Source organism: Seriola aureovittata, chromosome 12, assembly GCF_021018895.1.
Source record: "Seriola aureovittata isolate HTS-2021-v1 ecotype China chromosome 12, ASM2101889v1, whole genome shotgun sequence".
In the NCBI taxonomy this organism is placed as follows: domain Eukaryota; kingdom Metazoa; phylum Chordata; class Actinopteri; order Carangiformes; family Carangidae; genus Seriola; species Seriola aureovittata.
This window is the reverse complement of record NC_079375.1, coordinates 26,548,475-26,561,700: the sequence shown is the minus strand read 5'-3', so window position 1 is coordinate 26,561,700 and position 13,226 is coordinate 26,548,475. Positions and strand designations below refer to the sequence as shown.

The 13,226-nt window shown below is 43.6% G+C and overlaps 1 protein-coding gene across 4 annotated transcripts in view; it reads left to right on the top strand.

Moving 5' to 3' along the window:
* The window catches only part of rasal2 (RAS protein activator like 2), a 72,453-nt gene that overhangs the window by 2,083 nt on the left and 57,144 nt on the right, over positions 1 to 13,226 (top strand). For 2 of the 4 annotated variants that reach the window (XM_056391426.1, XM_056391424.1), the window contains exon 1: positions 12,321 to 13,013. The exons of 1 other annotated variant lie outside the window; for it this stretch is intronic. In XM_056391426.1, the coding sequence (XP_056247401.1) occupies positions 12,494 to 13,013 (520 nt within the window). In that variant the 5' untranslated portion in view covers positions 12,321 to 12,493. Of the gene's footprint in view, positions 1 to 12,318; positions 13,014 to 13,226 lie in introns of those variants that run through there. One more of the 4 variants, XM_056391425.1, reaches the window with a different exon arrangement.

Here is a 13,226-nt window from a genome sequence, read left to right as displayed (position 1 = left end):
TCAAATGAATCCAATAATTGTTTAGCTTATGAAATGAAAAAAGAAAACTTAAATTTAACACTCAGTTTAAGCTCTAATAACATATATAACAATATATAACGTGCATCCTGGATTGAGGCTGTAAAAAGTCACATGTCAACAAGATAAAGCAGCAGTGGTGTTACAGCTGTTCTCTTTCCCACTGAACACCATCAGTAAAATATTGAATACTCAGTTACAGATTATAAAACTACACTTTTAATTATCCTCCCATTTCTAACCCGCATTTATAAAGTTTGAACGTTTCTTCTTTAAGTTTGAGCGTTGACAGATGTGTCTGCTGACGTCACGGTCTGTTCAATATATATTGATATTTCATAACGATCATGATCATGAAATATAGAAATGTAACAAACGGTCAATAAATGTTTGATATCAATGATTTTCATTTTTATGAGTTAGATTTGATCATTATAATCTGGAATGTTCTGACAATAAATAATCATTTAAAAAGGAGGTAAATCAGCCTTTAGACTCACTCATTGATCATGATGATTATCCATATCGATACCCATGATTTTTGGCATCATTGCAGACGGCGTGTGTTCCATCAGTCATACACACTTTGTTTTGGCGAGTGTTTGCAGCTCGTGTTGTCCAGCTGATGAAGATGTTTCCTGAGGTTGTTTGTGTTTTGTCTGTTTGCGTGTGTTTTAAGTCTCAGTGCTTTGAGCTCTCAGGGCCACCGTAATAATAAGTGTGAATAAATAAATAATGGAGTAACGTCTGCTGAGCGTGGGGAGATTAGGCCGGTCTGTTGACTCTGAGTGTCTGAGGGACAAAGTGAGTTTGGTTTCCACTTCCTGTGGCGCCGTGTGGTGGATGAAAGTTTGTCAGGAAGCAAAGTTGAGCCTGAGTCGTCGTCCTCTTAGAACATGTGAATATTGACAGTAGATACGATTTCATGTTGGGCAGCAGTCGACTGACTGACTGACTGACTGACTGACTGACTGACTGACTGACTGGGTTAAATGACTCAGGGCTGCAGCTGTTGTCTGATGTTCCTCCTTTAATCCCTAAAATAAAAGTTTGTCAGAGCTGTGAGACTGGTGCACGAACAGTTTTCCATGACAGAACGTCGCTCTGCGGCGCCGAGGCGGTCGTGTCTCCCCGGGGAGTCGGGCTCTGCAGGAAGTGAATGAACTACTGGTGACGTGTTCACAGTGAGTCACAGCGACGTGAAGCATCTCCTCACTTTATTTGACTGTATCTCATCGGTTGGTATCAGGTCCGTCCTTCACATCAAAACCTGATTCCTCTGTGCTGCGTTCACAGCACTTGGCAAACACAGGAGAATTTAGCTTCTGGTTAGAAAATGCAGCTCAGATAAGAAACGTAGCACAAAGACCAGCTTCCTCTGTGTCCTAGTCACCTGAAACCATCAGTTGATTGATCAATAATTAATAAATAGAAAATAAAAGGTTTTTGTGATAAGCAGGTTTTTAAGTCATTTATTGTTCAGTTTTTCAATAAAAAAACAAACAAACTGTTTCCCAAATAAAGACTTTAGATTTTTTTGTTTTTGATAAGACAAAATCACCGTTTTTTAATTTGGGTCCAGGTGGGCGGGGCTTGGTGACTGCTTTGTTGTGACATCACAAAGTTCCAGAAGTCCTGACGGCTGGTTTTAAGGCTCAGTTTCTGAATACAGGCTGTGTGCATTTCTCTGTGGACTGAGGCTTTGATACTTTCACAGTATTAATATAGAAGCTAGAGCTGATCTATAATCTATAATCACACTACACATGGACACACACCTTTACACTGGAGGAGCTTTAATGTGAAATCCACACCTCTGTTTTATGGACTATTGCGGGGCTGCAGCTAAGAATTATTTTTGTTATCTACTAATTTTAATTTAGTCCATAAAATGACAGAAAATATTATCATTAGTCCATAATTTGTCTTTCAAAAAAACCACGGATGTTCCATATTTTAAAATGATAATAAATTAGATTTAACATTTTGAACATTTACATTCATTTCCAAAAATCAACTGGAAGTAGGACTTTCTCCAAAACTTCAAAATAAGAGCCTCATAAAGAAGTTGTTGCCTTGTTCTTTAACTAGTTGAAGTCGTTTCTCCGAAGCGAGAACAGCTGTTCAATGATGTGAAACTGAGAAAAGCAGCGAGTCTTTGAGCTTTCATCAGGAGGGAAACATCTGCAGAGACTCAGTCACTGACAGGGTTTGGTGTCTGTGGCTGTAAAACTTGTTGTAAAGTCGCTGCAGTGTTTGTTCCCATGGATCCTGAACGCAGCACTGGTATCTGTGGATGCAGGGCTGTGTTTGGATGTTTGCTCGGCCCCCCCCCCTCAGTGTTGGGGGAGTGTGATGTCAGCAGCCGGTTTGTGCCGGTGATCTCACCCGGCAGGACTCCGGCTCTGGCATCAGACCCTCGCTGCCATCCGCAGCTCACATACCTCAGATAGACTGAAGGAGGGCCGCCGGCGTGCTGCCTTCAAGTCCACCTCACTGAGTACGGACAGACCAACTAGCTGCAGGTAGTTCAGCCTATACACAAATATATTATATGTACATATATTGAATTTACATAAGTAAAAATTATATATGAAACCTGCTAGGAAATGGAAATAGTTCATATATTGACATATATATCTAGCCGATACAAAGATATACATTTCTGTATATATGCCTATATTGTAGACAGATATACGTCCATCCCACAGTCAGAACGTGATGATGATATAAACAGTAGTGTCCAAAAGTCTGAGACACTTTCCCAGAATGTGAAGTTGAAATGAATGAGAAAACATGTATGTTGTTTTAATAAACTTGTCTAATACTAATTAACTTACACTCAATAAATAAAATATATAATGTTAACACATCATGTGTTCTTTTAAAAATTCATCAGATATTTTTAATATATGTACTTATACATATTTTACTATGGGCATTTTCTGTGTGTCATATAAACTCATATCTTCATATATCCAGAGGATATGTGATAATAATAGGTGACAGATATTGATATAGAGACTGTGTGTGTCGTATATTATATTTCAGTAGCTCACAGTGAGTCAGAGAGGCTGAGGTCAGACTGGGGATGATGTCATCAGGTCCACTTCCTGTGGTTTACAACCACATCTCCAAATATGAGTCTTTATAAAGATCAACATCACCTTCATCAGAGTGAGAGAGAGACAACATGAGGATTTACTGAAGCCAGACCACATCATCCCTCCACCTGCTCCCTGTCTGCTTTAGAATCCGTCTGAAGATTTTACTGATCACTTTTAAACCCAGAGCAACATCAGAGTTATTAACCCCGTACGAGCCAGAGCGCAGCCTCAGGTCCCCGCTGGTCCTGGACCAGGAGCCTTCGACTGGACTCCGACCCGCCTGAGGAGGCGAGGCAGAGTCAGGGACTTCTTTTAAATCGCTTCTTAAAACTCATGTTATAGACTTGCTTTTATGTGATGTCGTCTTTTTATCGCCTTTTTAATCATTTTTAATCTTTTTAATCTTTTTTTAAAATGTTTTTGTCGCCTTTTTGAATCTTTTTTATAATTTAAAAAAAAAATCATCTTTGTATCTTTTTATTGTCTTTTCCATTTGTCTTTTTATCTCATCGTCTCCATATCGCCCTTTTATTGCTTCTACTGTGTTTGCATGTGTCTTTTCTAATATGGCATCTGCTCCCTCTGATTGTCCTTATTATATTGAAGCTTATTGTTTGTCCTCCGTCCGTAGCTCCTCCTGATCTCTGTCCTGCTTTTCATTTGTTTGTCAGAGCACTTTGTAAACTCTAATGGTGCTTTATACATAAAGTTATCATTATTAATAATATTATTATAATAACATTTATAATGCAGCGTTCATGGCCTGTTAGAGGTTGTGAATAGATGGCTTATGTGCAGGTTCTCCAGTGTGTTCTCCCACTGTTAGCCTAGCTTAGCACAAAGACTGGAAGCAGGGGGAAACTGTTAGCCTGGCTCCTTCACAGCTGACACAGAGATGAAGTTGTTCTTTCTGGTTTTGATAATGAGGATGATGTTGTTACGCTGCTCAGACTGAGGTGGTTTTAATCCGTGTGTGTGTGTGTGTGTGTGTGTGTGTGTGTGTGTGTGTGTGTGTGTGTGTGTGTGTGTGTGTGTGTGTGTGTGTGAATGACACACTGTATTATCCAGAGAAAGGCTGCTGGATATAAGCCTGTTAAAGCTGACTGTGGACAGATGCTTAAACACAGGATTTATCCCCCCCTCCCCTCCCCCACTGAGCGTGATCATTCAGAAGTGAACATATGGTCAACACTTTCATCCTGTGGCTGATTAACGCTGAGCTGTGACATGTTGTGACAGATAGGACGTGGAGCAGTGAGGAGAGGGACGTCTGACAGGTGAATGCAACACAACTTCCTGTTTTCAATCAGTTAGAATGGCGAGGTTCTACACCTAAATCCAACAGTTGTTCTTGTGAGGATCCACAGCTTCTCTTTGTCACGTGATGGTAAATACAACGTGTTTGGGTTTGTTGCTGCTGCGGTCGAATGAAGGTGGCTCTTCTACTTGATGATTTTCAATAGACTAAACAGATGATGGATTAATCAAGAAATTATCAGATGATTAATCAATAATAAAAATAATTGTTGGGCAGTAATTTGGACCTGGTGGAAGAAACTGTAGGAGTGTTTGGCGTTGGTTCTGTCTCTGTTCTCCTGATCGGAACGTGTCAGGTTCAAACTCGACCCGGTTATTTGATGAAAATTAGATCTTTAATAGATTTGATAGAAACTTCTGTATTTACCACTCAGTGACACAGACTGTAAGTAAAGATGGCCGTCGCCTCTGTGACGTCACCCACAGGTTTCTGAAGCTCAGAGTGAGCTGCTCCACCGTCGTCATCTTGGCAGTGCCTGACTCCGCCCCCTAACTCCCAGCTAATCCAAACATTGACAAAGAGGAGGGGCCTGTGTGGAGCTGAGACTTCAGTGCATACATGCACCCACCTGTCACTCAAAGAGGCCACGCCCTCAATCCTCCATAACTGTAGTCCTTAATAAAATGTAAACAGGTGAGTTATATAAACAGGTGTCATGAAGGAGGAAATCAGCTCTAGAGACCAAAACAGTTTTTGTACCAGGCTGTAAACATATTTATTTCTGCTGTAAAGTTGGACATTTTAACATGGGAGTCTATGGGGACTGACTCACTGTTGGAGCCAGACTCTAGTGGTCGTTAGAGGAACTGCAGCTGCTGGTTTCAGGCTGGAGGTTGGAGCTTGATCAGAACAAACTGTCCTTTTCACTCAGATGATTATTTCCTAGATGAATCTCCTGATGGTTCTGCTTCACAGTTTCGTCTAATGTCTATATTCAGAGGCTCTGCGGGGTCAGAGGTCAGGACAGGAAGGTTTCCCTCCATCTGTTCAGCAGCATGGTGCTCTCAGTGAAGCCTTCAGATCTCTGAGCCGATGGCGGCGGGGAGCGCCGCCGCCCGCTGAGGTTTTCAGCTTCTATATTGGATGGGGACTGTGGGAGCTTGTTGTGTTCGGTCTACTTCACACCTGAGATTCCTGCCGGAGCGTGGCGTCCGGATCGGAGCAGGGCTGGACCGCGGCCATGGCGACGCTCGCCTCGTGTTTCCTCTGCGGCTGCACGGAAACAGACTCTCACTCTGTCTGTCACACTGTCACAGCTCCAGATTTCTTCTTCTCTGCTTCCAAATGTCAAGTTTTCGTTTCAACAACAGAGAAACAACATGAGCTTCAAAGGAGGGTTCATGCGTTTTATCTAACGGCTTTAATGATTATTGATTATCAGCCTTCAGGAACAACGTTTGTGTTTCCAGGTTGTTAATAGGGATGATGATCGTTGAGATTTTAACGGCTCTTCTACTTTTATCAATAGTGCTTATTGATCCGGTACTTTAGTGGTTCTCTTATCAATCTGGTTCTTTAAAGATTCTCTTATTGATCCGGTTTTTGAACGGTTCTCTTATTGATCCGGTTCTTGAACGGTTCTCTTATCGACAGTTCTTGATGACTCTGGTTGAGTGTTTGGACTTTTTGTCGATCTGCAGGATGAATCTGAACCAATCAGACACCTGCTGCTGCTGATGATGATGATGATGATGATGATGATGATGACGACTTTGGCAGAACCTCAGACAATCTGTCGTTCGTGCGTTCTCCGCTGTGATTGGTCGACTGTACGGAGGTGTGAATGTGGGCGGGGTCTGAGTTTCACACCACTGTTTCTGTCACTTGTCATGCGAACAGCCGAGTGTGTTGGACCGAGTGTGGACGTCGGTGAGCGGGTTCAGGCCCGTGTGCTGGTGTCGGGGACAATGGAGGCCGACCAGAGGAGGAAATGGAAAGTTCCTGGCTGTTTTCAGGATGGGGGGCGTTGAGACAGGATTTCCCCTCTCAAACAAAACAAGAGTCTTGACTTCTCTGGTCAGAAATAAGCTGCCGTCTATTTCAGGACGCAGAGTGGAAAAACACAGCAGCGGGGATCCGCTAGTCTCCATGACTACAGGGTTAATATCAGATTGTTATTCCTCCGCCCAGCGACAGTCAGAGCGGCAGCCATTTTGTTTTCAGGTTGTATGTATGTCTCATTCTCGTGGACACGATGTCTCAGTAACACCTCGACAGAACTTCTTCAAATCTGGCACAAATGTTCACCTGGACTCAAGGATGAAATTTGGTGACAAAAGGTCAAAGGTCACAGTGACCTCAAAAAACGTGGTTTTGGCCTTGTGAACGCGAAATCTCCGTAACGCCTCGAGGGAGTTTCTTCATCTTTGGTAAAAACATTCACCTGGACTCAAAGATAAACTGATAAGATTTTTGTGGCTAAAGGTCAAAGGTCATGCCACTGTGATCAACTGACTGATGGATGTTTTCTGACTGATTCAGCAGGTTAATCACTGATGAAAGTTCGTTATAACTGTTGGTTTCCCCTGGCAACAGTCGCAAATACTGTGTTTGTGAAATCATGTGCAGATCAGCTACTTTATCAATGAGTTAATGGTTTAGTCCATAAAATACAAAAACAGTTTTACTATAAAATCCCTCAAATGATCAAAGTAGTCGCTCATTGATTTTCTGTTGATCAACTGATCAACTCATCAATGAAATCAGTGCATTTTCAGCCACCAGTGTTTCTGCTAATTCTCAGTTTGAATATAAAAAACAGAAAACAACAGTTAGTTGTTGTGTGTCGATACAGACTCAGACATTCTTCTGTTTGTGACATCACGATCTTCAACTTCCTGTCTGTTTTCTGGAACAGTTGTGTGTCCTCGTCTAGTCGAGCCTTACGGGAGATTTACCCAGGATTCCTCAGGGCCGTGCCCCTCCCTCTGCTGATTTATTGCTCTCTTTGAGGCTGCTGGTTATTTTTAGCTGGAGGCTGCTGCTGGTTTCCGGCAGGATGGGGATGATTGTGGCTCTGTTCTCAGAGACGTAGCGTCCACCTCTGGTTTCCACCTGATGGACTTCCTGTTTGTCTTCTCCCGCCGCTCTCAGGGAGTTGTAGGAGCAGGAATGTTGGTTACATCTCCTGTCTGGGCTCAGCGCCAGGAAATGAATGAGATTCCATTGAGCTCAGTTCAGTTCAGTGTTTACAGGAGGTCTCAGAGTCCTGAGCGTCCAGGTCAGCAAACCTGAACCTGCTCCAAATCTACACAGCTGTTAGTGACCGACCTGCAGTCCTACCTGTGCACAGGTGAGCAGGCTCAGTGTTGGCTGTAGGTGCAGAGAGCCAGAGAACTGAAAGTGTGCTACTGATTCTTCTCTTGGCTGTTTTACAACTTCATCTAAACGATCAATTTGTTGATTGTTTCATTGAAGTTCATCGAAACACAAAGGTTTTAGCTGCTGCTCCGAACAAACCGCCATTTTGTTTTGCCCCGGAACAGTTAACCTCCTTTAATGAAGCGTTCCCCCTTTGTTAACATTTTTAAGACTAATCTTAAAACCCACGTTTTTCTTTGGCTTTTAATCTTTCTCTTTTATCTTCTGTGTTTTGTGTGAGACTGTGGGGAAGTTGAAACTTCACATTGTGTCGTGTGTCTCTCGTTGTGTTTTTAAATGTGCTTCATAAATAAACTTGATTTTTGAATTTGACGAAGTCCCGTACATTCGAGTCGCACTCTGCTTCAGCCGCCATTTTCCAAAACGTTAGCGTCGACTGGAGCCGATAACGGCTGACGTCCCGACGCAGCAGCTACTGAGTGATACTGAAGAAGACATTTGTTATGATTAAAGTGTTTTAGAAAAAATAAAAATGATGCGTCAGTTTAAAAATATTGATGACATCATTGATTACGGCGAGTGATGGCGGCAGGACGGCCGCACAACTGGGAGTGAGAGATGTAAAGATGGATGACATCAGGGAGGTTTTCGCCCCGTGTGGAGAACAGGTAGAGCTGATTGAATGGTTTTCGTGGCGTTCTTGTCAGATGTTTGTGTTCAGACGCTGGTGGATTTAAAGGACAGATGGTTTATGTCTCTGCGCCGCGACAGTCGTAATGCCTTGAAAGAACTTCTTCAAATTTGGCACAAATGTCCACCAAGACTCAAGGATCAACTGATTAGATTTTGAAGGTCAAAGGTCAAGGTCACGGTGACCTCACAAAGCACTACCCCGTTTTGCCCGTGTGAACGCGATATCTCCGTAACGCCTTGAGCGAAGACCCGTTCACCTGGACTCCAGGACGACCTGATTAGATTTTTGTGGCCAAAGCACTTCACAGCAATTATGACAAAATCTCACACAGATGGTTCATATTTAGTATTTTCTCTGACTCTGGATGAGCAGGGACGTGACCTGGACCTCGTCTGAGTGGAGGAGGACGAGAGTCTAGCTCCAGTCAGGTCCAAGTTTCAGATCAGCCTCCCTGCGTTTCCCTGGACACGTGTTCAGGACGTCCAGCGTGCTCACAGCAGGGCGGCTTATTGTGTTAAATGGAAACAGAAAGTTTAAGGAGAAAGTGTATTGACTCCCACAGTGAGGCGCAGAAAAAGAGAACAGCTTTGGTTTTGGACTGGAGTCAACAGGAAGTGTCTGGCAGGATCCGGACTCTCCCGGTCCCTGCTGTCTGTTGGTGGGCGGTTGGTGGAGGACTTGGCTCCGTCCAGGACTCCTCAGCTTAGCCTGCCTGGGTCTTAACTCTGACCTACATGCAGCCGCCGTCGTCCCGGACACCAGCCGCTTGGTTATCCAATAAATACTGATATGTGGGTCACTGAGGGCAGCTGGTCTTTTAAAGCCTCGTTACAGGAAGAGGAGGAAGAAGAAGAAGCAGAAGAAGAAGAAGGTTTACTGGGGGATCCTGGAAGTTGGACGGGCTTGTTTCTAATATTTTTAACTGAGGAACAGATCCTGTTTCCTGACCAGCCACCATCCTCTCCTCCTCTGACGAGCTGCAGTCAGCTGTGTGTCCCTGGAGAAACACCTGATTATTTTTACCAGCGGTTCAGTTTATAACAACTTCCTGTTGAGTATAATCTGGTTCTAAATTTCTTCTACACTCAGACTTTCACATGTGCTGATCCTCCACAGCTGCTCTGCTTTAAAACTGATACTGACTCCTGACAGCAGCAGCCAATCAGACAGCAGCGTGATGACAGGTACCCGGCCTCACCTGCGTCACATTTGCTCCACCTGACTTGTTTACATTACATATCAGACACTGAGAATAAACTCTAAATCCAGATTATATTGATTAGTTACTGTTTTCTGCTGCCTGCCCCAAATGAGACATCGTCTCCACGGAAACCACAGATTATTTAAAGCCCCTCCAGTGTAAAGGTCTGTGTCCATGTGTAGTGTGATTATAGATTATAGATCAGCTCTAGCTTCTATATTAATACTGTGAAAGTATCAAAGCCTCAGTCCACAGAGAAATGCACACAGCCTGTATTCAGAAACTGAGCCTTAAAACCAGCCGTCAGGACTTCTGGAACTTTGTGATGTCACAACAAAGCAGTCACCAAGCCCCGCCCACCTGGACCCACCATCCAAACCTTGCAGGATTTGGTTTCTCTGAGTGTTTTTACCTGAAATCTGCTTTATTTTTATTGGCTCAGAGCCTCCTCTCTTCTGATTGGCTCACCGACCTGTTGTTATTAGAGCTCCAGAGAGAAGCCTGAGAGAGGAGATGTAAAACTACACTGAGATGGTTTTTATATCTTCTGATGGATCAACACTTCAAATAAAACACAGAAGAAGAAACATGGAGCTTTAAAAAGGATGAAGATGTTTGTTTGTTAATTACAGCAGTGCATTATGGGTTTTTTATCTCACCTGCACACCTACTTAAAAGAAAAACTACACACAATACGTTTTTAACGTTTTATGTGTGCGAATAAATGAATAAATAAAATCATATATCAATAAAAGCGATGAGCAATGAATGGAAATATTATGAAAATCACAATTTGACAGAGCGAAAATCCAGATCTCTGCAGTTTTTTTGATGAAGGTTAAATTGTCACAACACTTTTTTACAAGTGAACATCATGTTCTCCAGATGTTACATGGTTGTTTGATGCAAAAATCATAATTTATATAAATATATAAATGTGTATATGTATATATATATATATATATATATATATTTTTTTTTTTTCCCCAGTGAAATCTGTTAATTTGGAGGTTATTCTGTTTATTCTGTTTATTCTGTTTATTCTAATTGGGGTAATGATGTGCACATGTGCCGACGTTTCCTCTTTAACCCTCGTTACTTCACTTCATCATTTATTTATGACTTAATAATTTATTTATTTATACTTTCTAAATTATTCTAACTGTAAAATTCTGACACTTACAGACAAGTGCAAATTTAACTTTATCTTCCATATTTCTATTTTTTATGTGTTTATATATCATAGTATAAGGACTTTTATATTTTATCTTTATAATCTACTTCCTGTTCTCTTTCTTTGCTGAGGAAGCAACTGTAACTTTACCTGATTTACCTCCTGGGGATCAATAAAGTTTATTGATTCTGATTCTATTCGTACTATGTTCTGAGAAAATGACGAGCAGTGTTCCCAGGAATTCACCATCTGGATGCTGTGACTCTGACCTTTGACCTGCAGTTGCTGCTCACCCTTGTGATTGTCAGTGGTTTGACTCGTCGTGATGATTGGCAGCTGAAAGCCTCAGATGCAAAGTGCCGCCGCCTCCTCGTTTCCATATGAATCAACACGCAGAGCGAGTCCTGCAGGAGTTTTGCATCCTGCTGCTGCTGCAGAGCTCGACCCTCCCATCGGTTGAATCATCAGTGGAGATAAGTCTCCTCTGAGGATGAGCTTTCTAACAGTGTCGCCTCCCTGTGGGACGCTGCTCCTGTTTCCTGTCTGAACACAGAGGCCTCCGACCCTGCACAGGGAGGGGGGTGGGGGTGGGAGGGCTTTCTTTAATGCTGATGGGTATTATAAGCTCCTGGTCGGGTCGAGCCCTGAGAGCTGACAGAGAGTTTGAGGTTGTGATGTGATATTTTGAGCCACTTCCTCTTTACTAACCCAAACCCAAAAACCACAAATATTCCGTTACTTAAAATCTTAATAATTGAATTTTAACATTTCCAACATTTTCATTAATTTCCAAATCAACTGGAAGCAGGACTTTTTCCAAAACTTCAAAATAAGAGCCACATAAAGAAGTGACTGCCATGTCCTGGTTGATGTCGTGACAAAAACTCAAAGAATTCACTTTATTAACATTAAAGACTAAAAAATATTCAGGTTTGAGAATCTGGAGTTGGTGAATTTTTGTCATCTGTCCTTAAAAATGATTCATTGATCCTCAAAACAGTCTCAGATCAATTTTCTGTCAATAGAATTAATTGACGAGCCCTAGTTATAAGTATTTTACACCACCACTTACACTTTTATTTAAAGCCGTCACAGTGAATCTGACTTCCTATTGGTTGGTTCAGCAGCAGTGAACAGAACAAAAGCTCATGATTTTGATCTCTGAGCTCTGAAGAACCAAGAAGTTCAGATTTCTGAGAACACAAATCCTGACCATCGGCTTCAGGAGCCGCCGATCAATAAGAAACCATCAGGAAACAAAGATTGTAAACTGATGGAGGAAACCGAGAAGGCCGACACACTGAACTGTGTGTGCAGTTTCAGTTTCTACCCCGGTCATAAGGGAAACCACAGCGTGCAGCTCTGCTTCTCGCTAGAAGCTGATTGGCCGAGGCTCTGAAGTTAACTTCGTCTACATCTGACACTCGACTTCCTCCCAGGAAGACCGTCAGCCGCCTGTTGAGAAACCGAAGCAGAAGCTGGAGCGTGGCGTTGACATGAAGACGAGCGGGACCTGACGTCTCCTCAGAGCAGAAATGTGTTGTTAGAGCGTTGTGTTCATGTTGGAGCACAGCTGTCGGCAAACCAGCTGTTTCCGCCATCTTGGAGGTCTCCATCTGTTCGCTCCTGCTGCCTGGAGGAGGCCTGTGTGTGTTGGAGCATGAGTGGAAGTAGCGTCCCCCCTGCGGGCAGCGAGGGTCCGGTCCAGGGTCCCTGCCAGGCGTCGTACCGCTGGCACCATTACAGGAAGCCTTGGCGGAGATCCGACCCCCAGCCGGGTCCTGAGCAGCTATTGGACAGATATAAGTGGAGGACATCTGCTCGCCTGGCACCGAGAGCGGCCAAGCAGTCACCCCCCGAGGGCAAAGGTCACAGCGCTGAGCCCCTTCACCTACGGCTGCTCAGCTTACCGAGGCTCAGCACCGCCGCTGCACCCGACAGGAGCCGAGTCCGGGCCCACGAAGGCCAGGCGAGGACCGGCTCTCTGCGCAGGATCTTCCCCTACCTCAGGTCCATGTCGGAGCCCGGCGCAGGGGACGACCCGGAGAGGCCGGCGCTCAGGAAGGTGGGATCAGACGCAGAGCGACGAACCTCCTCCGTCAGCAGCTTCATCCACTCGTTCTCCAGGAGGATCAGCAGAGTCCTCAGAGACGAACCTGAGACTGACGCAGGAGAGTCCGGTAGGAGCGATTAGCGTTTACCTGGCTTTATGTTGTGTTCGTGACAGAAGGTGGAAGGTCTGGATTTCCTTCTTCTTCGTTTTATTTGAAGTGTTGATCCATCAGAAGATATAAAAACCATCTCAGCGTAGTTGTACATCTCTGGAGGCGACTGCTTTGTTGTGACATCACAAAGTTCCAGAAGTCCTGACGGCTGGTTTTAAGGCTCAGTTT